The 26,888-nt window shown below is 37.9% G+C and overlaps 1 gene segment (V, D, J or C); it reads right to left on the bottom strand.

The window, feature by feature from the left end:
• Positions 1-366: 366 nt before the first annotated feature.
• LOC106838568 (immunoglobulin kappa variable 4-1-like) lies at positions 367-26,654 on the bottom strand. The segment is given in 3 exon segments: positions 367-13,058; positions 25,958-26,301; positions 26,519-26,654. Coding segments are annotated over 3 exon segments (414 nt in total).
• Between the last annotated feature and the right edge of the window lie 234 nt (positions 26,655-26,888).

The following is a 26,888-nucleotide window of genomic DNA, read 5'->3' on the forward strand; positions in this document are numbered from 1 at the left end:
AGATGGGCATGGATGTTAGCTCAGGGCCAATCTTCCTCAGCAAAAAGAGGAGGATTGGCAGCAGATGTTTGCTCAGGGCTAATCACTCTCAAAAAAAAAAAGTATAAAGAAACCACTTGAAAACCATTTTATATTAAGGTTCTTTTGGAGGAGGTAGGTCTTTTGGCAAACTCCTCAATTTCTTCTATAACTATGAGTTTATTCTAGTTTATATCTCTTTTTGAACCAATTATTTCATTGATTTTTGGAGATGAGGAGTTGTCCACTTCCTTTAGGTGCTCAAAAAGCCATGGTTTAAGGGAGTTTTACTCTGAATACAGGTAGAAAATGGGGTAAATAAATTCTATCAACTGAACCCTGTCTAATCAGAAAATCAGGCATAAGTGGGTTTCTGTTAAAATGGAGGTAGAAGAAGAGACAAGCATGAGATGAGGAGGGGCAGACAAAAGGCAGTGGCCACATGAACCATGCCAGCAGTCAGAGAGATCAGTAATCCCTTTGGAACAAGAATCTGAATCATGAAAGAACCATGCATTTGAGAAACTTCTGAGAATAAAGGTTCAGCCTTCACCAACATGTCAAAGGGAGGTCTGAGTAATATTATTTGGGCAATAAAAAGAGTAAATCAACTGATAAATGAATAAACAAAATGTGGTATAACCATGCAGTGGAATATTATTCAGTCGCAAAAAGGAAATAAGTACTGATACAACAGGGATGAACCTTGAAAACACCATGCGAAGTGAAGGAAACCACACAGAAAAGACCACATATTAGGATTTCATTTATATGAAATGTCCAGAATGAGCAAGTGTAGAGAAACAGAAAGTGAATTAGTAGTTGCCAGGGTCTGGGAAGGATGGGAGTGCTATAGATAAGGTGTACAAGTTTTCTGATTGAGGTGATGAAAATGTTCCAAAATTGATGATGGTGATGGTTACATTTGTAGTGTTGTATGGTGAATATATTAAAAACCATTGAATTGAACATTTTAAATGGGTGAATTTTATGGCATGTGCATTCTATCTCAAGAGAGCTGTTACCCCCCCCCCCAATAACTACCAAAGAAAAAGAAAAAGATAATCATAAGCGTGGCCCCAGAAGACTGGAAGAAAGGGGGGAATCCAGGCAGCATGTGTTTTACTTCTTAAAAGGTTTGTTTATGTTATTACAGTCTCTTTCTCAGTCCCAGTGCCTATTTGTGCTTCTCTCTTTTTCTTTTGTCAGACTTTACAGAAATGTGTCTATTTTAGTGATTCTTTGTAAAGAAATATTTCTTGATTTTATTCACCAAAATCATTTTTTGTGTTTCATTTGCCTCTGTTTTTATGTTTGCTAATTACTTCCTTCTACATTCTTTTGTTTTATCTTGATCTGTGGCCAGCTTCTTGAGTTTAAGCCTAGTTTATGTTTGATCTCTTGGTTCCTTAATCAGTAAAGAAAATACATTTCCATTTGAGAGCCACTTTGATTCTTTCCCATAGATTTTCATAAGTAGTATTCGCACTGCTGTTTGCTCTTAAATAATCTGATGCCTGTAATTTGATATATTTCCTTATCAAGATTTTTAGTATGGTGTGAAACTTTTTAATTTCCAAGTTAATAATTTGTTAGCTGGCTATTTTATGGCTAAGTTCTAACTTAATTGCACTGTGGTTAAAAGAATGCTACCAATGATCTCTACTTTGGATAATATATTGTTTCAGTTTTTGGAGTGGAGGCTAGGGCTAGTACATAGATAAATGTTGTAAATATTCAGTGAGCATTTGAGAAGATTATGTTTTCTATGTTGTCAACAGAAATATATTCTGTGGAGATATGTATATTTATATATCAGAATGAATTGAGACATACGTCTCTTTCTATTTTTCCATTGGGAGTCAGTATGGAAATTAGAAAGAATTTCTTTGAAGCTTGTGTCTCTTGATCAGGCAACTCAGACAGAAATATTCTCAGCTACCTTGTGAAATGTTCCTTGTTACATAAGCACACTTGGGAAGGAGGCAAACAATCTTTCACACATTGCTGCCAACACCATTATCTCACACTATGATCAATTCTGTGACTACACAAAGGGTATAGAATTATGTGTGTGAGAAGGAAAGAAGGAAGAGGAGAGAGATTCAAGTTTTTATTCTGTTGGTCCAATCTTCTATTTATATATATACATAGAAGGTTTTCTAGTATAACTGTCAGTTCTCAAGCTCTTATTGTGTCTCTAATAAGCTTTTATTTTATATATATATTTTGATCCGATGTGACTCAATATAAAATTCCATCACTATTAAGTCCCCTTGGTGAATTGTATTTTTTACTTATAGTCAAAATATCGTAATTTATGAGCTTTGGGTTCAAAATATACAGAAGGAACAGAGAGCAATGAACGTTCCATTTCCTAACTGCATCCTTGCATTTCCTAAAAGCACACTGACCTCCCTGTTGAGGATTTACTTCTTTATGATTGAATACAGCCAGGTGAGGAAGTCATGGGACCCACCATTTTCTAGCCAAAGGTGAGCATCTGACCCAAGGGAGGCTAGACAAATCTTCTTTCTTGCAACTTGAATCTTGAGGAAAAGGACACAAAGACTGAAAATATTTCATTCCATCTAGTAATGGAAACTTGACCAGACTGTTATTGCTATAAAAATTATTTGAGGGTGTCAGTGAACATAAATTAGAGATTTAGAGGCATGGCCCTTACAGCAAGAGTGGTGACCCCAGGTGAGATTTGACCCGCCCCAGCTTCCCCACCACCACCACCTCAATGTCGTCTCTCAGCTGCTACTGATCCCTGAGTCCCAAGGGACATAGCTGCTCCTTGCGTGCCAAGGCTCACTATCACTTGTTCTTAGAAAAACTGGCAGTCACAATATCCACTGCCTTGCTCCCATGCTTCCTAAAATATATGCACAAAAACAAATCGATCTGATATAAATGTCTTTCCCATACTCAGGGCTCTTCAGTCTTATAATTGATCATCTTGTTATACACCATTTATTATATTTGATTTTGTCCCTGGAAGTAATCTTTCCTATAATTCTATTTTTCTGATATTACATATTGTCTCTCCTTCTGTTAGCAGTGGCCTGACATCTTCATCAATTGCATTAGTTGTCAAATCATTTTATGTATTTGTTTTAGATACATCTCATTTAAACGACATATGGCTGGATTTGTGTGTTTTGTTACTCTTCTTTCTCTTTCAGTTGTAAAATTTTTGCCATTTATTGAAAGTGATGTATAGAGGGAAACACAACAATTCAAATGTATGCATACTTCTCATTGGAATCCATGAAAAACAGAAGACAATGGAATGATAGTCTCAAAGTGAAAAACAGAAGAAATACCAACAGAAATTCTACATCTAGTGAAAATATGCTTTGGGAATAATGGGAAATGAAGACACACTGTGATGAAGGAAAAGCAAGAGAATTTGTTGCTAGCATACCTCCTTTAAAAGAAATATGAAAGAAAGTTCTTGAGTCTGAAGAGAAATAATACTAGAGGAAACTTGGAACTTCAGGAATGAAGAAAAATGCAACATAAGTGATAAATATCTGAGTAAATATAACAGACTCTTTCTCTCCTCCTAAGTACTTTAAAACATGTATGATTGTTGAAAGCAAATAACATAGCAATGTCCAGTGGAGATTAAAATGTATATGGTGGTACAGTATGTAAAGGAGAAAGCTAAAGACATCAATGTTTTTCCAGAGCTCCTACAGTTTTCTTGAGGTGGCAAAATACTAGCTCCAAGTAGACTGTAAGAATTTATATTCATCTTTAAGACCAGAGAGTAGACCAAGGCACCATTGACTGGCAAAGAATCTGACAGGGACAGAGCATCAAATACTGTTATGCACCATGTAATGACATTTTGGTCAGCAATAGACTGCATATGATTAGTGCCGCATAACCAGGTGTGTAGTAGGCTATAACAGCTAGCTTTGTGTTTGCTCTATGATGTTCACACAATGATGAAATTTCCTAATGACATATTTCTCAGAACATATTCTCATCATTAAGCCACACATGACCCTATTTCATTATCACCATCTGAGAGCAGGAGAAGTTAACTGTTCCAAGATGAAAAGGAAAAGACCTAGGGCAAGTGAGATGGGTTGTTGCTGATCCCTCTGAAATTTGACCACATCTTAAATGACCATGGAGAAACTGTGAGTAAAAACAAGAGAGAGAGAGAGAGATTTAAAACTGTTTTGACTTACTGTAATACAAAGAACTATAGTAATAATGACACTTTATTAGAAAATTAAAAGTCTGGGGAAAATGCTTAACTTGACAAGACACTAAGGCAATTGATATAAAACACGATTGTTTCAGGTAAGATTACTCTATAAATGAATGAACTCAAAGAAAGTTTCTTACGCAAAATCTCATAATCAACAAGGATGATCAGTGTTTCTCAGATAAGCTGCATATCAGAATCAGCAGGGAAACTTGTTAACAATATGAATCTTGAGCCACAATCCAGTCAAATTGGTCAGGATTCCCAGAATTGGGGTTGGGGAATCTGTATTTTATCAAGGTCCCCAGAGTTTTCTTTGGTAGTCTCTCTGCCCCAGTCAGTGAATGGGCATTTGGGGACCACTGCTGCAGCCTGCAAGCAACTCCAGTGAGATTTTTATAAGGATAAAATCTATTTCACATGGTTTTTATCAGTATTAAGTGAGAACTGTAAAGCATATCATAAATGATACTATCGTTATCCAAATAGCCAAGTAATGACAACCCAGCTAATGACTAAAAAGATTCCTATTCAATCTGAAAATTATTCAAGACTCATGGCTGACTTTCAATGTGTGATGGGTTGAAAATCAAGGCTGTGCAAGAGTATTCAAGAGGAGATCAGACAAAGAAACGGAAGCAACAAATGTAAGTTAAATCAGTAGCTGGAAGACTCCTGAGGTTTGAGAATATATTTATTAATATGATAAAAATTGAGGATGGTAATAAACTGGGAAGAAAGAGCCACTTGTGAAGCATGATAATGAGAATAGTGCCCAGGCACTTTCACATCGAAGGGTCCAAACATTTTATATATGTTGACTCATTTTGCCTCACACCAATCATTAAAAATAGATACAATTATTGTAACCATTTCCCATGTAAGAAAACATGCCACTGAGGAGTTAAGCAACTTACTCAAGGTCACTTGGATAGGAAATGTCAGAGCCGAGAGAAAAAATGTGATAACTGAAGGATTAAGGTCATGGAGCAATCTGTACCCAATGATACATAGGATTACAGAATTAGAGAATGCTCTTTAAAAGAAGAAATATGAATAAGGGAAATCATTTTCCTTCTTTTTTTTTCTTTTACTTTCTTTTGCTTTCAAAATAAAGGCAGTACTAAGCAAAGAAACTGAGGTAGGACTACAAAGCACAATCAGAAGACATTAAGCAAAAGTCCTGGACGGTAAAATGAGTCTTTAGGGAGGGAGAGCAAGAGACAGATCTGGGTCTGTGGTGAAAGTTTTGAACCTGAAGCTCCAAGATTTGGAGGATAATAGCAAGGAAAAGAGGAAAGTAGGAGCCTGAGAAGGAATTAAATAGGAAAATTTAGAGGCAACAAGTCACTAGGAAGTGATTCATCAGGGTATGATGGTTCATCAGGATCTAAATCTCATTGGATCTTGTAAACTAGTGAGTCAAGCTGGAGCCTGATTGGGTTCAATCCTGTGCATCTAACGGAATAAAACATGGAGACAAAGTTCCTGGCAATGTAAGAGAAGAGTCCAAGGGAGGCTGTGGGAAGGCAAGATAATGGCCCCCAAGGCTGACCAGACCCTAAACCTGGAACCTGGTAATATGTTACCTCACAGGGTGGCAAAAGGAAATTTGAAGATGTGATTAAGGTAAGGAACCTTGAGATGATTCAAGGAGAATCCAGATGAGATTCTCCTGGATTATCTGGGTGGGCCCAATCTAATCATATAAATCCTTAAAAGCAGAGAATGTCTCCTGGCTTTGATCTGAGGAAGATGTGACTATAGAAGAAAGGTCAGAAAGATGCAACGGTGCTGCCTTTGAATATGAGGAAGGGGCCACTCGCCAAGGAATCTGAGAGGCCTCCAGGAGCTGGCAAAGGCAAGAAAACAGATTCTCTCCTAGAACCTCCAAAAGAGAAAGCAACCTTGCTGGCATCTTGATTTTAGCCCAGTGGGATTCATTTTGGTGTTTTGACCACAGGAACTGTAAAATGATAAATTTCTAATGGGAAGCCACTTAGTTTGCAGTAATTCGTTACAGCAGCAATAGATAACTAATACAGAGGTTTAACAGCATTTTCCTGTAGGAAGCTTCCACAACAGAGGGGTCAAAGTGACACTGAGAGCTATAATTAGCTCTTGAGCCCTGCAAACCATCCCATAAGTCAGGATACACAGCCTCTCTGGCAGAAGAGAAAGTATACGAGTCCGCGTGGCTGCAAGTGGAGGAAGCAGCTGGTGCTTTAGACACTTGCTGACAAGCAGACCTAAGGAAGTTTGTGTTCAAGGCTGAAGCACTGTAGGAGGAGAGCTATAACAATGCTGACAGTAAAAGTCAGCCACATCTTCAGCCTGGAGGTTGCTGACAGTGAAAGTGAAAATCTGTCACAGGTCCATTGCCACTGAGTCAGTCAGGGACCCCAGGTGCCTGGGTGGATGCCCAGGAGGTGAGCAGTTTCCAAGCCTTTCCTTGTTTCTGCTGGTACCAGGCTAATTAGTTTCTAATGCTCTGGCTGGACTTGCACTTGACGGTGAATCTCTCTCCTGTAGAAACAGCCAGGAACCCTGAAGACTGGACCATCACAATGTCCAGACAGGCACCTAAAATCGAGACTGAACAGTGACCATATATACTGGCATTATGTCAAGAAATTTTAAAACATCTTTTACAGTGTTACATGCAAGAACAGACCCTATTAAGTATAATAGGGTCTGTTTTTGAAATAATGCTTATTTTGCTCTGCAACTTAAATCATTTTCTAATCAACAAAAATATTAATCTGGATAGACTGAGGTACTTTTTTTTTTTTTAAGATTTTTTTATTTTTTCCTTTTTCTCCCCAAAGCCCCCCAGTACATAGTTGTGTATTCTTCGTTGTGGGTTCTTCTAGTTGTGGCATGTGGGACACTGCCTCAGCGTGGTCTGATGAGCAGTGCCATGTCCGCGCCCAGGATTTGAACTAACGAAACACTGGGCCACCTGCAGCGGAGCGCGCGAACTTAACCACTCGGCCACGGGGCCAGCCCCTAGACTGAGGTACTTTTAAATCTCTCACCTGAGACCCAGAGCAGCAAAAACATGAGGAGCTTGGCCTGTGATATCATCTTTCTGCCATTGCACTGCCTGATGCAACTAAGTTCACGTCGCAGAGGGAAGGAGCACATTTGTAAAGCTCTGGGCAGCCAGCCAGGGCCCAGAGGGGACCATGCGAACAAATAGTGATTATGGAAGTAAATCATAGCAGTGGTGTGGAAGTATGTAATTTAAAGAAAGAGCCAAAATAACATCAGAAAATGTGACCGTTTGACTATGAAAGACATATAAATTTAGAAACTGCAGTTTCCAATAAATATTCAGAAACCAGTTGAAATACAAAATATTTTCCAAAATCAATAGCATTCTCTTACACAAGTTACAACCAATACAAGGCAATGTAACAAAGAACATTTATGTTAAACACACACACACATAAGTGTGTGTGTATATCTGTGTGTGTCCTTAAAACCATTCAAGCTCTGCAAAGATAGATAGTGGGAAATTTTGGATTTTCTGTAAGAAAATATATTTTATTACTAAAGCTGCTTTGTCCTGAAGGCATCTATGTACACTGTAAACCCATGAGCTTGGGTTCCAGGGCCATGTAAAGACCAGAGAGACAGAAGTGGAGGCCCAGAGACCGCCCAGGTGAGAAGTTCTGAGGGAGATCAATCATACATTAGGCTGGAGCCCCTAAGAACTCCACTTTCAGGAAAAGAGCAAACTAAATCTACACTGAACTTTAGCCTCTCCTCAACTGCTGGAAAGTGAACTGCAAGGAGAACTGCTTAGGTTTGTTGCAGAACAGGAAAGGAGAAAGGAAGAGGGGAAAAAAAAATCCTTCCCTAGGGAGTTGTGATTGTAGATCAGTCCACACATGGGTTCACATCCCAAGCATGCATGGCCTAAATGAGTCTGGAACTTTCCAACTTTGAACTTGATTTACCCATCCAACTAGTAGAGGCCACAAGCACCTGGAATAAAAAAACATAAAACTTCTCTTCAGGAGGACACATCCATTCTACAATCTCAGGAGACCTCACAAATTATTTTTGAAAGGTCAACATGAGCAAGATGTCGGAGGTTTCTTGAAATCTAAGAAAACGAGACTAGCAGAATGTGAACAACATGAGTAACAACAGAATCACAGAAAGCAGATAAGCAAGTCCTCCTAGAATTTCAGATTTTGAGATTAGCACAAATATGTTTTCTTTAATGAATTACAAACATGGACATATCTAGCGGGAATAGGACACTATAAGTGGTGATATTACAGTCTTTAAAAGGAACCACACAAAAATCCAGAAGAGCCAACAAACTATTGAAGAAGAACAAAGTCAAAGGACTGACACTACCTGACTTCACTCCATGTGGTATGCCATTGCCAGTAATTCTTACCCTTCATCAGGACCTGAAATCTGTAGGGAAAAAACGTTATATTTCAATGGAAAATAGGCATATCTATAGTATGCCTTTTTGAGTTATCAGAGTCTACTCCTGTTCATTTTCTTTGAGCTATTTTGCAACTCTTTATAAATTGTAGGTAACTGATAGATATGTGAATTCTGTCCTATCTAGTAGAGATTTAATTGACTTTCTTATCTCCTCTTGGAAAAACTAGTTAGTCTCCATTTGAAATTAATTCCTTTACTCCATATGCATCCATGCTGTTTTGACTTTTCCTTTGAACCAGTTATAACATCTCCCTAGTTCCCTCAAATCATGTAAAATAAATTATTTAACACATCTGCATTATTATTATATATCCATGAGAGTCACAATTTTACTGTTTTCTGAAAATTATCTTTTAAGAAATCTATTAACCTTCCATTTTCTCTGTCCTTCATATTTTCATTTCCCTCCTTACTCTGCTTAAATTCCATGATCCTTCTTTATGCAGAAAAACTCTGTTGGTCTTCCATAATTTCATTTCCTACAGCAATATGCCACATACCTGTCCCCTCCACATACCTGTCCCCACATCTCGATATGGCTGGAGAAAAACAGACAGTTCTTACTTATCTCACTTTAGATTCATGATGACTAACTTCCTGAGGGCCCTCAATCCTGCACCACAACCATATTTCATTTCCCTAGTTTATTCAGTCTTCCTTCTTTCCCTTTACTTCTTTCTTCAAGTTCTAACACCTTCCCCCATCCTAACTTTAAGACAATTACCCCATTTCCTGCTTCCTACCTAAAGAGATGCAATGAGAAGAAAAATTCCACAGCTCATTCCATAAGTTCTTCTGATCCATTGCTATCTATATCACCACACTCTGCCTTCCTTCCTGTTACTGTAGATGAGCAGACAGCCCTCCCAACTGAGGCCACTTCCTCTGATCCCATACCTCTTGCCTACTCAACAGCATTGTTTGGCACTTCTCCTTCTTTCCTGAATTATCACTATTCTCTCTTTAGCATCAGTCCCATCAGCATGTAAACATCTTTGTTAAAAACTCTCTTGATCTCACATCTTTCTCCAGTTATGGTCTGGTTCATCTTCTGCTTTACTGTAAAGCTCACTGAAAGAGTTGTATATAGTCACCACTTCCAAACCTTCTATTCCCATTCCTTCTTGAGCTTCTTCCGTTAGAGATCTTACCCACACCATCTCATTGAAACCTCTATGCTCAAGGTCAGCAGTATCTTCCATATTAAGAAATCCTGTGCCCACATCCCAGTCTGCCCTTCACCAGACCCATCAGCAGCATTTAATATCTTGACAACACCCTCCACCTACATACACATTTTTCTCTGAACTCCAGTATATCATGTTATCTTGCTTCCCTTCCATCCTGCTGTTCCTTCTCAGACTCCTTGCCTAGTTCTTGCTCATATCTCCTGCCTCAGAGCTCAGTCCCTGGACCTGTAATCAATTCAACACTTATTCCATTGTAACCAGTTATAACATTTTAATCTCCAGTCCAATTCTCTCCCCTGAGCTCTAGACTCATATATCCAATGGTCTACTCTACAACCACACTTGGAGGTTTTATACAATTCTAAAATTTAAAATGCCCAAAAAGAAATTCCTGCTCTCCCACAACAAATCTACTCTTGTCACATTTATCTCTATCTAAATAAATGGCAACTCCACCCTTGTGTTACTCAGAGAAAAACCATGTAGTCCCCAGACTTCTCTCTCACACTCTTTATCAATATGAATAGAGTATTGTTATCTCTATATTCAAAATATAACACTTCTCACCTCCTCTACTGCTACTGCCATAGACAAAAGCTGTCATCATCCCCAGCCTGGATGACAGCAATGGGCCCCTAACAGACAGATTCTATAAAAGTATATATGAAATCATGCCCTGTTCTATTCAAAACTATCCCACTTACCAGATCATTGAAAATAAAACCCAAATCAGAGAAGTTTACAAAGTTTTATATGATGTGGTCTCCTCGTTATTTCTTTGATCTTATTTCCACTACTTTCCCCTTTCACACTCCATTTTAGCAACACTGGCTTCCCTCTATTTCTCTAACACACTGCTCACATTTCTGCCCCAGAAATCTGCCATTTCCTCTAACTAAAACTCTATTGCCTGGAGATAATTCTATGACTTATTACCTCACCACATTAAGACTTTGATTGTCATTCCTTAACAGGCCCACCTTCTCCATGACCATCTATAGCAGATGGATTGCAAAAATGGATCCTCTTTTCTTAAGGGGGGTCCACCATGACTCCTTATATCCATGCTTTTTGCAATATAACTTTGTATTTCCTCTTATCAAGAGGTAGGGGCTATTTACACTCTCTTGCAATAGCATCAATTGCACTGATCATTAAAATGCATCAAATGGGACATTGTGACAGTACTGAGTCTAGGCGTGAAGATGCCTTATGTGGCTTGACTTTCTCTCTTGAGACCCTGCCAACTGACATAGGAAGTTGAGACTAGTCTGCCGGTTGAAGAAGGGCATGAGGTCCTCACCCAGACAGTCCCAGCTGATGGTCAACCAACTATAGAAATCTGAAAGAGATAAAAGAAAAGTGAGCCTTTCTATATTAATTAGCATCCAGTTGGCCTGTCAGCTGACTTTAAACACAGAAGCAGGCCAGCCAAGATCAATCAAGTCTGGCCCGTATTAACAGAACTACTCAGCTAACCCATAAACATAACAGGAATAAAAAAGCTACCATTTTAAGCCACTGTATTTTGTGAGTAGTTTATTACATGACAATAACTAACTACTACACCATCTAGTCTTAAATTTCCACTCACTCTTACCCTTGCATTCTTTTATACCTTCCTTGCTTTAGTTTTACTAATAGTACCTACAAAAGGATAGAATAAATATTTACTAATGTTCTTGTTTATTTTCCAGCTCGGCCATCTAGAATGAAAGCAGATATTATTGCACTTGTCACATAGTAAGCACTCAAAACAAACATCTTGAATGAATTAAAGACATGAATTCCTCAATGACAATAATTTAAATGTATTTCTGATTATTATTAGAATCTGTTATGCAGGTGAGAGTATTCAGACTTCACTGATCAGGTTTGCTGGGATCTTTCTTGAAGCTAAATTTCATTAACCCCTGTATTTCAGAAGGAGGTGAAGAAAAAATACTAAAATGACTGACTTTCTCCATTTTTACACTGAAATTGGCATGTTACTTAAATGTTGTCCAAGGGACTCAAGATATAGCACACTTAGAACCATGATTTTCTGCAGTCACAAAGTTAGACTTCAGTGCCCATTGGTCTGAATTTGAAGAGAAAGTTGAAAAATGATGAGAAAAGAGGGAACACTATATATTTCAAGAGTCACAGGGTTAAAGAATTAGAGAATTGCCCTTGTAAGGATGAGTATGAAGGAGGAAATGGAGAAAAGACAAAAGGGTTGTACAAAAGGAGATAGAATAGGAAAGCAACTTCAGTGACAGTGACCAGAAAGGCTTGGTTGGAAACTGTGTCCAAGGGAAGAAAGAAAGCAAGAGAGGGATACTACCTTCTTTTTGGAAGGTTTTGGACAGGAGAGGTCAAGTGTTTATTACTGGGATGGTCCAGAGTTAGAAGGGTGATTGCAGACAAAGAAAGGAGATCAGGAGAATTAGAAATTGATATAGAAATGTTCCAGAGTCAAGGAGACACAAAGAAGTGAGAAATGATCCATCAGGGTATAAAATTCACTGAACTTTTCTCCAGAGAGTAGAGACAAGCCTTACTGGCTGAATCATGCCATCAGTCCATAGGAAACATGCAGGTCCTGTGACACAAAACCTTCTGATCTCTAAGAGATCTTTACAGCATTTTTGTTTTCAATAAAACAGGATCCAGAAACAGCAAACACCCTTAATTTTATCCTGGGCCCTACAAATGCTTCCAAAAATAAGTCAGGAGATACGACCTCTCAGGTAGATAGAGGAATGTGTATGTTCACAGCTGTCTGGGGAAGAAGCAGCTGGTGCAGAAAAGACTCACTGACCCATGGTTTGGGGAGGAGGTTTGTGATCGAGGCTGAAGCACTGTGGGAGGATTACCATAATACTGCTCACAGCAATAAACTGCCGCATCTTCAGCCTGGAAGTTGCTGATGGTGAGAGTGAAATCTATCCCAGATCCACTGCCACTGAATCGGTCAGGGACCCCAGATGGTCTGGTAGATGCTGAGTAGATGAGGGGCTTAGGGGCCTGTCCTGGTTTTTGCTGGTACCAGGCTAAGTAGTGGTAAACACTCTGACTGGCCGTGCACTTCATGTCGACCCTCTCTCCTAGAGACACTGCCAAGGAGTCTGGAGACTGGGTCATCATGATGTCCCCCAAGGCACCTGCAAACACAAATGGATAATGATGATACACACACACTTTATCATAGACACATTGAAATATGTAATTTAAAATGTGCTTTCTAATGATATTACATGTCAGCACATAATTGGGTCTATTTTGGAAATAGCCAGCATTTCCCACTATATCTTAAAATTAATTTTTTAACTCTAAAAAGGTATTACTCCAAAAGTACTTAGGCACTTTTAAATTTCTCACCTGAGACCCAGAGCAATAAGGACATAAGGACCTGTGTCTGCCACATCATCTTGCCTGCCTGCTTGCCTGATACAGCTCAGCTCACACTGCAAAGGCCCCTTTTATAAAACCTGAGCAGCTGCTCTGCACCTGCAGAGGCCTATGCAAAGTACTCATGAGTAAAGAAGCAAATTGCATGTGCAGTGGGCTGTGAAAGTATCTAATGCAAATCCAGAGCTAAAAATATCATCACCAAAAGTGTACTTGTATGATGAGAAGACACAGAAGTCATCTTAGAAGTCCTAAAACTACAAACTGTTAGGTGATCTAATGAAGAGCTTCTATTTTAAATTTAGAAATGTTTTTAAATGGGTTCAGTTTCCAGAAATGATAGACTAGACTCCTCATATCAACATCCTGGTGAAATAATAAAACATGCTGAAAAAATACTACAAAGAAAAAAGAAAGGGAGCCAAGGAAGGAGGGGAAAGGGAAGGAAGGAAGGGAAGACGGGAGGAGAAAAGGAGGAAGAAAGGAAGGAAATAAAGAAGGGGCAAAGGGAGGGAGCAACAAATGGAGAGAAGGAGGGAGAGAAGAAGGGATAAAAAGAAAATGGGGGAACTTTTGGCTCAATTTTTTTAAAAATCTATGATGGGCAAATGAGCTCTGAAGCAATTTTACCTTAAAGGTTTATAAGGACACCACAAACACATGAGTGTGGGTTTGGGGGCCATGCAAGGCCCAGAGGGATAGAAAACAGGAACATAACTGACTCATTTGGAAACACATGAGGGCCCTAATTTGAGCTAGGGGCCAGAGGGGCTCTAATATCAAATGAAGGGTCAACAAAAGAGAAACTGGAAACTATCCTTCCCATAACTGCTAGTAACTGAAAAGAGGGCTCTGCATTCATTGAAGAAATAGAGAGAGAAAAAATAAAAACAATATTTCTTTAGGAAGTTATGGCTGCTGATCAACAATTGGGAGGATTTTTACTCCATGTGTGGATGGCCTATGTGGGTCTGAGATTCCCCAATCGTGGAATTGCATTAAAATATTCCCACTGGTACATCCCCCAAATGAAAGTTGTTCTGGAGAAGGGCACATCATTCCAAAGTCCTCAGGAAACCTCATAAGTAATTTTTTAAGGATCAGCAATATCAAGAAATCAAAGATTCCTAGCATCCAAGAAATTAAGACACATTGAATAGGAATGACAAACAATAAAAACAAAGAAAAAAGAGTTCTGCCGAGACTTCAGCTTTCGGAATTATGAAATTATGAGAGATTATTTAAAGAAATAAATTGCAAATTTGACATTGTGTGCAAGGTACAGGAGACGTAAAATGAAAGATCACTGTCGATTTGAAGAGGAATCAAACACATTTCTAGAAATTAGAAATAGAATCACCACAACTTTAAAAATCAGTTCTCCTAACAAAAATACCACAAACGAGGTGGCTTATAAAGAACAGAAGTATACATCTCCCAGTTCTAGAGCCTGGTAATCTCAAGATCCAGCAGATTCAGTGTCTGATGAAAGCCCACTTTCCAGTACATAAACGGCCCTCTTCTTGCTGTGTTTTCACCTCATGGAAGGAGTGAAGGGGTTCTCTAGAGTCTCTTTTGTAAGAGCACTAATCTCATTCATGAGGGCTTCACCTTCATTACCTAATCACCTTGCAATGGCCCCAGTTCCTAAGACCATTGCATTGGGGATAAGGAATTAATATATGAATTGTGGGGGCACAAGCATTCAGTCTTTAGCATGAATAGAAGATGACTTCTACTTCCAAGCAAAATGAGGTAACAAGGATGAGATTTACATTCCTGCACGTGTGTGTATTTGAGTGTGAGTGTATGTGTATGTATCTTTAAAAAAAGTGGTTTTCAAGACACTGGACATCACACAATGAAGGACATTCTGAGAGACAGGAGGCAAATGAGCTGAGTCCTGTGAGTGTACCAGTGCGTTGCCTTGAGAGAGTTTTCAGGTTGAAACACAAGGAGGAGGAAACAGGCAGAGCCCCATGGACTTTCTGGTTGAGGAAACAAAGCTAAATGTCCAGAAAGACTAAAGTAGCTAAAGTTCTCAGGACAAAATAACAGAATAAAGAGTTGCAGTGATCAAGAAAACTCCCTATATCTGTTGATAGTTCATCTAGAACATTCAATGACAGCTGTTTGGTGCATGGCTATGAGAAAGCTATCTGAGGCTGAGCAAAGAACATTCCAAGGAAATTGGAGGTAACAGGATCTGACACTCACACAGGGCCAGGAATAGTGCCTGGTTCCAGTAGCCAGATTTGAAAACCTCCCAATTCACAGGAGATTGAGCAAAGTATTCAGAAGGACTTTGTCTGTGTAGTGGGGAAAAATTAGCTCTAGACTAAATACTGCTCTAGTCTCAACAAACAAACCTTAAATGCAAGACCAAAAAGAACCAAACTATTTCTGATAATTTGGCTATATCCTAGAGCAAAGCTTAAGAACATTTATAGGAATACAATGAGTTCCAGCACCAAAGTAAAATTTGCTAGGCCTTGTATCCAATGAAAGGTTAGCAGTGATGCAAAAAAGTAGGACTATGACTCATCATGAGGAGAATAATTAATCTAAACCAACCCAGAATAGACGCAAATATTAGAATTATCAGGCAAGAACATTAAAAGTTATTATAAGTGTATTACATATGTTCAAAAGTTAAGTAGAGACACAGAAGATATTAAGAAAGAGAGTTAGACTGAACTACTAGAGATGAAAACCACACTGCATCTGATATAAAAAAGTGTATGAAATTAATCAGAGATGAAAAAAGATGATATTGTAAAACTGGGAGGAATTAGTCAGAGACAACAGAAGAAATTAGTAAACATGAAGACATTAGAATAAAAACTATTCAATATGAAACAAAAGAAAAAGAATCCAAAAATTTGTCAAGTTCATCAGTGAGCTATAGGACAGTTTCAAGTAAATAATGTACATTTAACTGCAGTCTTGAAGGAGAAGGAGGGTACAATACAGAAAATTATTTGAAGAAATAATGGTTAAAAATATTCCAGATTCTATGATAGTTATAAATGAACAGACCCAGGAAATTCAATAAGCTGCAAACACAAAAAATGTGAAGAAAAATGTACCAAACCTTATCATCATAATCAAATTGCTCAATGCCAATGATAAAAAGAGTATCTTGAAAGCACTAAGAGAAAAACACATTATACACAGAGGAACAAAGATAAGGATGTCGGCAGATTTCTCTTTGGTAACAATGCAAACCAGAAGACAGTGGAACAGCATCTTGAAAGCACTGAGAGTAGCTGTCAATCAAAAATTCTATGCCTAGAAAAATGATATTTCAAAAGCAAATGTAGAATAAAAATTTTGAAAACATACCAAATCTGAAAGAATATGTCACTACTAGTTCCACACTACAAGATATACTTAAAGCAATCCTCCAGACAAAAGGAAAATGATAGCAGATGAAAATATGAATAGAACTGGGAAAGGTAATCAAATGAGCAAATCTATAAGATTTTCAAATTATTATTATTTAACTCTCTTTAGAAGTTAGTTGACTACATATTCAAAATTTGTAGCAGCATATTGTGGGATTTATAACATGTATAAAAGTAAAATGTATGATAACAATAGCAAAAAGTTCAGGGGGGATAGAAATTGAATATATTACAGAAATATCCCAGCGCTAGAAAGGAAGTGATGGTAGAGTATGGTAAATTAAAATTATACTACAAATCCCAAATCAACCACTAAATAAACAGGCAAAAAAATTACACATTATAAGCCAACAATGAAACAAAAAAGAGGCATAAAAAATACTCAATTAATCAAAAAGTAAACAAGAGAAAAAGAGGAAGAAAGAATAGATGGGACAAAAAGCAAGATACAAACAGATTAAAATTTAAAAGATTAACCATTCTAACACTAGTCTAAAAAATGGAGTGATTATTTTAATATCAGATGAAGTTGATTTCACAACAAAAAATATTATCAGGGAAAAGGAAGATCATTTTGTAGTGATAAAGGGGTCAGTTATTCAAGAGGACATAACAATATTAAACATTTATGTGGGTACATTCACCATCTTATGATTATAGAGATTAAGCCACAGGTATATACATATAGCTTCTGAAGTCATTCACTTTAAAAACACACAGCTCCTTGTATGTTAATTTTACCTCAAAAAGTTATTTTTTTAATCACTCACTATCAAGCCAAAGAACACAAAAGACGGAAAAAAGAATCACTCTCTTTATTCTGCCAGAAAAGTAATCTTATATCAATTAGCACTTCTAGAATTTCATGGACAATTGAGGAACTATTCAGTACTTAACCCCATTGATCTTCCTCTTGCCTTATTTGCTATTATAATATGTTTTACTTCCATGTATATTTTAACCATGCAAAATATTGTTCTTGTTTTACACAGCTGATAAACATCATACTTATGCCTATATTTTACTTCACATCTTACTGCATCTCTACATTAGTTATTCACTGCTGTGTAACAAATTGCCCCAAATTTCAGCAACATGAATATTAAACATTACTCTCTCATACCATTTCTGTGAGTCATGAATTTGAAGATGGCTTCCCTGGCTGGTTCTGACTCCAGCTTGCTGTCAAGATGTCAGCCAGAGCTTCATTCAGCAAATGACTTGATTGGTAGCTTTGGAGGCAACCCATTCACATGCTGGCAAGTTAGTGCTGCCCATTGGCAAGAGACCTCAGTTTCTTGTGAATCTGTCTTTGAAGCTACTTGCCTGTTCTCACAAGGTGGCATCTGGCTTCCTCTACAACAAATTATCCAAAAGAGAGTAGTAAGAAGTCACAGTCTCTTTAATGTCCTAGCCTCTCAAGTCACACACTGTTATTTCTTCAATATTGTATTGGTTACATAGGTTATCTTTATTTAATGTGCCTGGGAGGATATTAATATCAGGAGAAAGGAATACTAGGAGACAGGAAACATTGGGAGACTTCCCGGTGGCTGGCTATAATAATATCTGACTTTCCAACTAGATTCCACTTGCCTAAAATATCGCCTGTAACCTTCTTTTCAGCATGGGTCTACAGGTAATAAAATATTCCAATTTTTTTCTCAATATGTCTTTATTTTGTCTTAATTCTTGAAAGACACTTTCCTTTGGTAGGTAATTTTAACTTGGTAGGTAATTTTTTCTGGTGCTTTGAATACACACTATTTCATTATCTTCTTGCTTTACTCTTTCATATAAGAAGTCAGATGTAATTCTTATTATATGTTTTTAAAGGAAATTTATCATTTTTCTCTGGTTGCTTTCAGAGCTTTATTTTATTTGTTTTTGTTTTTGCTTTGCTTTGTTTCTCATTGCTGAGGAATATTTGCCATGAGCTAACATCTTTGCCAATCTTTCTCTATTTTGTATGTGGGCCATGGCCACAGCATGGCTGACAAGTGGTGTAGGTCCACGCCTGGGATCCGAACCTATGAACCCAGATTGGTGAAGTGGAGCATGCCAAACCCAACTACTCCACCATGGGATTGGCCCCAAAGGCTTTGTTTTATTCTTTGCTTTTAAGCACCTTTACTATGATATGCTTAGGTTGAGTTTTCAGTCTAACACAATCTTGCTTGTATTTCTTGGAGCTTCCTAAAACCATGACTTGATATCTTTCATCTGCTTTGGGAAGTGATCAAGCATTATATCATCAAACATCGTTTTTTTTCTCCATTACTTTCTTTTCTTCTACCAATTCAATTGCACATTCCCTTCTTAACAAACTCCTGTGTTTAAGAATCTCTTTTCTATATTTTCCTTCCTTTTGTCTCTCTTTTCTTAATTCTAGACTTTTTCTTCTAATCTATTTTTTAGTTAACCCACTTCTCTTCAGCTTAGTTTAATCATCTGTGAAATCTGTCCATGGAATCCTAAATTTTACATATTTCATTTTTTCAGAACAATATTTCTATTACATGTTAAATTAACCAATTAAATAAATCTAGGCTTTTTCAAGTAAATTCAGTTCCACACAGTGTTTTAAAAAGCCAGTCAGTGTAACTATCTCAACCCCCTTCTGGTCACAGAGACTTTGTCAGATTTTGTTCCTCCTCCTGTTTCTAGTCCAGCTGTTCATTATAAAATGGAGGGAAGAGTGAAGGGAAAATCCCTTGAAAGGCATAGGTTATTGTGGCTTCAGGTGTACTACAAGGTCAGCTACTGAAACTTTTGTAATCTGTTCTCCAAGTGAGGGAGATAATGATGGTTCAATCGGGTGTCACATTGGGTATTCTATGGGTGTCCATCTGGCCTCTGCACTGCATCTTGGCATGAGAAATTTCCTAAGGCCCAGTCATATTCCTTATCTATTAGACCCTAGCTGGAGATCATTACCTCAGCCCTCACAAAAGGTCAATTCTTGCTTCACTAAGCCCATCAATTTTACCCTTATGATGGCTAATTTTATGTGTCAACATGGCTGGCTATGGTGTCAGTTGTTCAGTCAAACATCAGTCGAGATGTTGTTGTGAAGGCACGTTTTGGTGTTTTTAACATTTAAATCAGCACTTCACAACAAGCTTATTATGCCCCATAACATGGTTGGCCTCATTCAATCAGTTGAAACCTTAAGAACAAAGACTGAGGTTTCCCACAGAAGAAAGAATTTTTCCTCAAGACTGCAACATAGAAACCCTGCGTGAGTTTCCAGCCTGCAGATTTCAAACTCCAGACTCCAACATCAACACTAACCTGAATGTCCAACCTGTCAGCCTGCTCTACAGATTTCGGACTTAGCAGCCCCCACACTTGCAATTCCTTAAAATTGCTATCTATGTATATATTCTATTGGTTCTGTATCTCTGCAGTACTCTAACAAAAGAACACTCTTCAAATCTTATGTTCCACCACTTAAGCTGACAGGAATGAAAAATTTCTGATCTTCATGCCAAATATAGTCATTGCTTTATTTCTCACGTACTATTCTCCCACTGGAGGACTCTTACTACTTCTCTTACTTTCTCCAAGCTTTCATGAGTCTTGGCTTCATTTTTGGGCTGCACTTATTGGAAATCTAGGCAAGATATGGTGTGGTACATGAGCATACTCTCCATTCCTTCCACCCCCAAAAAAACAATTTAAGGGAAAATCCAATTTCATTTATACTTGTTCTTCTCTGTTCCTGAATTACTGCAGGTAAAAAACACACACACACACACACACAAAAAAAAAAACACTAATTGTCTCCATCAATTTCTTTGAACTCTCAACCTCCTCAAAAAGGCAGAGTAGGGAGGAGATAGATGGGGCAACCAGCCATTGCAGTTTTTGCAGGACTTCCTTGATTTTAACACTGAAATCTCAGGTCTTGAGAAATCCTCACTCCTAGGAAAACTGTAATTATTGACCAAAGTAGACAGCTAATCAGACCAACCTATCAAATAGTCTAGCTTTAATATTTCTTGAATATTCTCCATCTATGACCCATATACTAGGCTATTAATCTCTGCAGTCAATAATCTGACAGATTTGGGTGCCTGACAACTCTCTCACTGAAAGGAGACTTCACGTCTCCATTCTGAATCGTGGGAGTGGTGTTTGCAGAAGAAGTTTACATACTATATGATGTCTCAACATATTAATCTGTTGACAATCAATAATTCATATATTAAGCTAAGAGTATACTTGGATAATCTTCCAAATCATTTATTAAGCCTCAGAAATAATGAATCTGGCATGGATTATGAATGAAGGCATAGAGTCAAACTATGACTGTGCCAGTAGAAAAGTGTCTTTTTAGAAGGAATTAATGTATATTAGGGCAGGTTTTGAATGATATTTTGCATAAATTTTCTGCATTGAAGATTTATCTTAAATCAATAATATCTTGTAGTCTAGGAAACTCATAATTATTTTTAATAATTTAGTGAAAACAGAAAATGTGGAAATGGTACTATCAGCCCACAGAATTCCACAGTCACATCTAGGACAGGTGAACAAATGGAGCAAGCTGCCATGAGGAGAGGAATGAAAATGCAGATAAACAGGAATGGCCTTTCAGCTGTCACTGACTACATAAGGTAGCAAGGTCCGGGAATGGGCTGAGAAAGGCAGTAGCAGCAAGATCCTGCAGATATAGGAAGGCCACTCAAAGTCATGTGATGTGAAAAGATATGTTTTGAAAGATATTAAGTACACCATGAAAGTAGTCCTGGCTTTCAAGGTAAATTCTGCCCCTAATTTAGGCAGGGACAGAAAATATAAACACAAATAATAGAAGTGAAAAGACATGTGAGATGACACCTTGTTACTACACCCCTGCTCTGAATAGACTTTCAAAGATAAAGTGAGAGCAAACGGATGTGATGGAATGTGCGCCCCATAGCCCTTATCTTTCTAAAGACCTACCAGTATAATTATATTATATAGTTCCATTTAAATGTTTATTGTACTCACTTTCAGTTAATTAAATAAATACTATCTTAATTGTTTTAGAGGAGGAATGTCCATTTTGTTCTTCATTATTGTTTCCAATTCTCAAGTGAAAAGATGAGTTTTCTCTTTCATCTCTTGAACATTGAAGTATGTCATTAAACATGTAACTCCATTATCTGAATAGTATGATTCTATTATTTGCTGTTTCTCTTAGTTTTCAATCACATGGTCTTGTCTGCTCATGCACCTAGTTACCTTTTATTGGTTTCTAGACACTTTATTTGAAAAGCTGTATCAATAATTTTAGGCTATGATCATACTGTATTTCAGATTTTGGCATCAATTCAGACAGCTAGGAGTCCTATATTATTTTAATTCAATTTTAGGAATTTAGATAACTGGAAGTTTTCCTTTAATCTCTGCAAGGGCTGGTCAATATCTGTCTTACCTTTATTCCCCACATGCAGCCTTTTGGGGTTGCTTGTTAGGTTCATCTTCCTTGATAAACCCCAAATTCCAATTTTTTGGTCTGTATAGTCTGACAGCATTGTCAGACTCTACTCAGCTTCTCCACCTCTCAGTTGCTTTTCTATACTTGACAGATATTCCTGTGGGAAAGTGGCCTCAAATAATGGGTTCGCTTCTATAAGTTTTCTTCTTTCCAAGATCTTGGAAATTCTTCACTGCCTAGCAATTTTAATCAGGAGCATAGATGTGAAATACCTTCTCCATTGTAACAAAAAGCAGAAGAGCAGGCCATTTTAATTTCTTCAGTGATTCGTACCTGAGTTAATCAACCATATGTTGGCCTGAATAGTAAACATTCTCAATAAAATTTCACTGATACTCTTCAGTCGGTGCCCGAACATAACATTTTCTGAAGACAGCACAGGACATTCAATAGCTCTTAAGGGCCAGCCTTCCAGTGAAACATAAACAGTTCCCAAGGGGTCTTTTCACATTACGAAGATGTTAGAAATTTCAAAAAAATAGGTGACTATACCAGCTAGTATAACTGTGAGACCAGGTTCATCCTGCTGACACTTCACTTAACAATATCCCACTTGCTCTTGATCATTTATTGTATGCAGAAAATAAATCAGGAGAAGGCTTTCACTGGGAGAATCAAAATGTTCTTTTTATTCTAAGAGGAGATTCACAAAGAAATATTTGACTTTCTTGCTTTCAGCGGCAAACTCCAAAGCCAAGTAAAATGCCAATCCAAAGCTCATTAGTTGCATGACTCTAAGCATTCCAGCTCTAATTTAAACTACGATGCACTCCAACAGGACATTTATGATTTTGTGAGAGTAAGCATAGAAGTTTTAGAGTATATGTGCTTTAGATCTTTCTTGCCAAAAGTGGAATGAGAATTGCCATATCAAACCTTTATGCCCAAACAAATAGAATTGACAACACAGAATTAAGTTATGCACATAAGTAAGGATTTTTTTCTTATTTTCATTCATGACACTAGAAACTAATCTTAGGAAAACAAGCCAATAAAGGCTTGTAATTTTATTCATTAAATGTGTTATAATAGAAACAAAATAAATTGACACTTAAATGTCAGGCATTAAGAGTATGCATTCACAAACTATCATGTGTAAACAAAATAGAATAGTGTACAGTCATATAGTGATACATATAAAGACTGTGTAAATCTATTAAAATATTTCATGAAATGTTACTCAAAGCTTATTGCATTGGTTGTAATATTTTAATCTCCAGTCCAATTCTCTCCCCCAAATTCTAGACTCATATATCCAATGGACTGACCGACAACCACACATGGCAGTCTAATACGCATCTCAAACTTAAAATGTCCAAAACCAAATTCTTGATCTCGGTCTCCACCACTGTCCCCACAGTTTTCTCTATCTAAATAGAGAACTCTCCCTTCTCGTGCTCAGAGAAAATCCTTGGAGTTATCTTGAGACCTCTCTTTCTCTCACACTCCTTGTCAAAACCAACAGCATATTGTTATCTCTATCTTCAAAATATATTACTTCTCACCTCCTCTACTCCTACTGCCATAGACCAAAACTGTCATAATCTCTAACCTGCATGATTGCAATTGTCTCCTAACACAGAGATCCTGTAAAACTACATATCAAATAATGCCCAGCTCCATTCAAAACTAACCCACTTAATGCATCATTCAAAACAAAACCTAAATCCTTACAGAAGTCTACAAAGTCCTACACAATGTGGCCTCCTCATTGTCTCTCTGATCTTATTTCCACTACTCTTCACTTGCACACTCCACTTTAGCAACATTGTCTTCCTTCTATCTCTCCAACATGCTGGTCACATTTCTGCCTCAGAAGTGTGCAATCTTCCCTAACTAAAACTGTATTCAATGGAGATATATCTATGACTCATTTCCTCCCCACATTAAGACTTTGATTAAGACTATCACTAGGCCTCCTCGGTCTCACCATCTCCATGAACTTCTATAGTAGATTCAATGCAAAAACGGATCCCCTATTCTTAAGGGGGGGTATCCCATGCTTTCTTACATCCATGCTGTTTGCAACTTAACTTTGTATATCCTCCTATCAATACGAAGGGGATATTTACCCTTTCCTTCAATAGGATCAATTGCATTGATCATTAGAATGCATCAGATGGGACATTGTAAGTCTAGGCTTGATGATGCGTTATGTGGTTTGACTTTCTCTCTTTGGGCCCTGCCAACTGCCATAGGAAATTGAGATTAGTCTGCCGGCTGATGAAAGATATGAGGTCTACCCACCCAGACAGCCCCAACTGATGGTCAGCCAACTACTGAAATGTGAAAGAGATGACATGTGAGCCTTTCTGTATTAACCAGCACCCGGTTGACCTATCAGCTGACTTCAAACACACAAGCAATCCAGCCAAGATCAGTCAAGTTTGGTCCAAATTAACAGAGCTAATCAACTGACCCATAAACATGACAGCAATAAAAACACTACCATTTTAAACCACAGCATTTTGTGGGTGGTTTATTAGATGGCAATAGCTAATTACTACATCATACAGTTTTAAATTTCTACCCTGTCTTACCCCAGCAATCTTTTACCCCCTTCCTTGCTTTACTTTTCTTCCAAAACTTAGAAGTCTAGGGTAAATATTTCCTGATACAATCCTTTATTTTTTCTGGTTCCACCAACTGGAAGAAAAGCAGATGTTTTTGCTCCTGACACATAGGAAGCACTCAAAAACATATCTTGAATGAATGAATGAATAACATAGCTTCCTCAATATCAATATTTAAATATATTTCTAATTATTATGAGGAGCTGTTATGCAGGTAAGAGTGTTCAGACTACATTGATCAGGTTTGAGATCTTCCATGAAGCTAAATTTCATGAATTCATGTATTTCAGAAGGAGGTGGAGAAATCATACTAAAATAACTGGAATTGTTCTGTTTCTACTCTGAAATGGGCATGTTAATTAGATGTTGTCCAAGGGACTCAAGTTGTAACACACTTAGAGCCACGATTTCCTTCAGTCACGAAGTTAGCCTTGGGTGCTCACTGGGATGGACTTAAAGAGAAAGGTGACAAACGATGAGAAAAGGTAAGAAGGAACACTATTGTATATTTCTAGAGTAAAAGGGGTAGAGAATTAGAGAATTGCCTTTGTAAGAATGAGTACAACTTTGGAAATGGAGAGAAGATAAAAGAGTGTTACAAAATGACATAGAGTCGAACAGCAAATTCAGTGACATTGACCAGAGAGGCCTGGCTGGAAAATAGGTCCAGGCAAGGAAACAAGCATGAGAAGGATACTACCTTCTATCTGGAAGTTTTTGAATAGGAGAAATCAGGGGTTTAATAATGGGATAGGCTAGATTTATAAAGGTGATGGCAAATAAACAAAGGAAACCAAGAGAATCACAAATTAAAATAGAAATGTTCCAGAATCAAGGAGGCACAGGGAAGAAAGACTGGATCCATCAGGATGTGAAATTGACTGGATCCTTCTCCAGAGGGTAGAGACAAACATTACTGAATTAATCATGTGATCAGTCCATGGGAAACATGCAGGTTCCTGTGACACAAAAATCCTGTTCTGTAAGAGACCTTTGCAGCCTTTTTTTTCAATAATCTCCCTCAAAAAGGGATCCAGAAAGAGAAAATTGCCTTAATTTTTCCTTGGTTCTACAAATCCTTCAAGAAATAAGTCAAGAGATAAGACCTATGAGAGAGATAGAGGACTATGCATGTTCACAGCTGTGTGGGGAGGAAGCAGCTGGTACAGAAAAGACTCACTGACCCATGGTTGTAGAGAGGAGGTTTGTGTTCGAGGCTGAAGCACTGTGGGAGGAGCATTATAACTCTGAAAACAGTAATAAACTGCCACATCTTCAGCTTGGAGGCTGCTGATGGTGAGAGTGAAATCTGTCCCAGATCCACTGCCACTGAATCGATCAGGGACGCCAGATGCTCTGTTGGATGCTTTGTAGATGAGCAGCTTAGGAGCCTGTCCTGGTTTTTGCTGGTACCAGGCTAAGTAGCTGCTAACACTTTGACTGGCCTTGCACTTCATCTCGACTCTCTGTCCTAGAGACACTGCCAAGGAGTCTGGAGACTGCGTCATCACGATGTCCCCGAAGGCACCTGCAATCACAAATGGATAATAATGATACACACACACTTTATCATAGACACATTGAAATATGTAATTTAAAATGTGCTTTCTAACGGTATTACATGTCAGCACATAATTGGGTCTATTTTGGAAATAGCCTGTGTTTCCAAGTATATCTTAAAAATGTTTTTTTACCTCTAAAAATATATTACCCCCAAAGCACTGAGGCATTTTTAAATTTCTCACCTGAGACCCAGAGCAACACAGATATAAGCGCCTTTGTCAGTGACATCATCTTGCTGCCCCTGTCTGCTTGATGCAGCTCAGCTCACACTGCAAAGATCCCTTTTATAAAGCCTGGCCAGCTGCTCTAGGCCTGCTGGGGCCTATCCAAAGCACTCAATGAGTAGAGAAGCAAATTGCATGTGCAGTGGGCTGTGAAAGTATCTAATGCAAATCAAGAACCAAAAATATCATCACCAAAAGTGTGCTTGTATGACCAGAAGACAAAGAAGTTAACGCAGAAGCTCTAAGATCAACTTAGAATTCTGAAACGACAAACTGATAGATGATCTAATGTAGAGCTTCTATTTTGAATTCAAAAATATTTTTAAAG

The sequence above is a fragment of the Equus asinus genome, chromosome 6 (genome assembly GCF_041296235.1).
Source record: "Equus asinus isolate D_3611 breed Donkey chromosome 6, EquAss-T2T_v2, whole genome shotgun sequence".
In the NCBI taxonomy this organism is placed as follows: domain Eukaryota; kingdom Metazoa; phylum Chordata; class Mammalia; order Perissodactyla; family Equidae; genus Equus; species Equus asinus.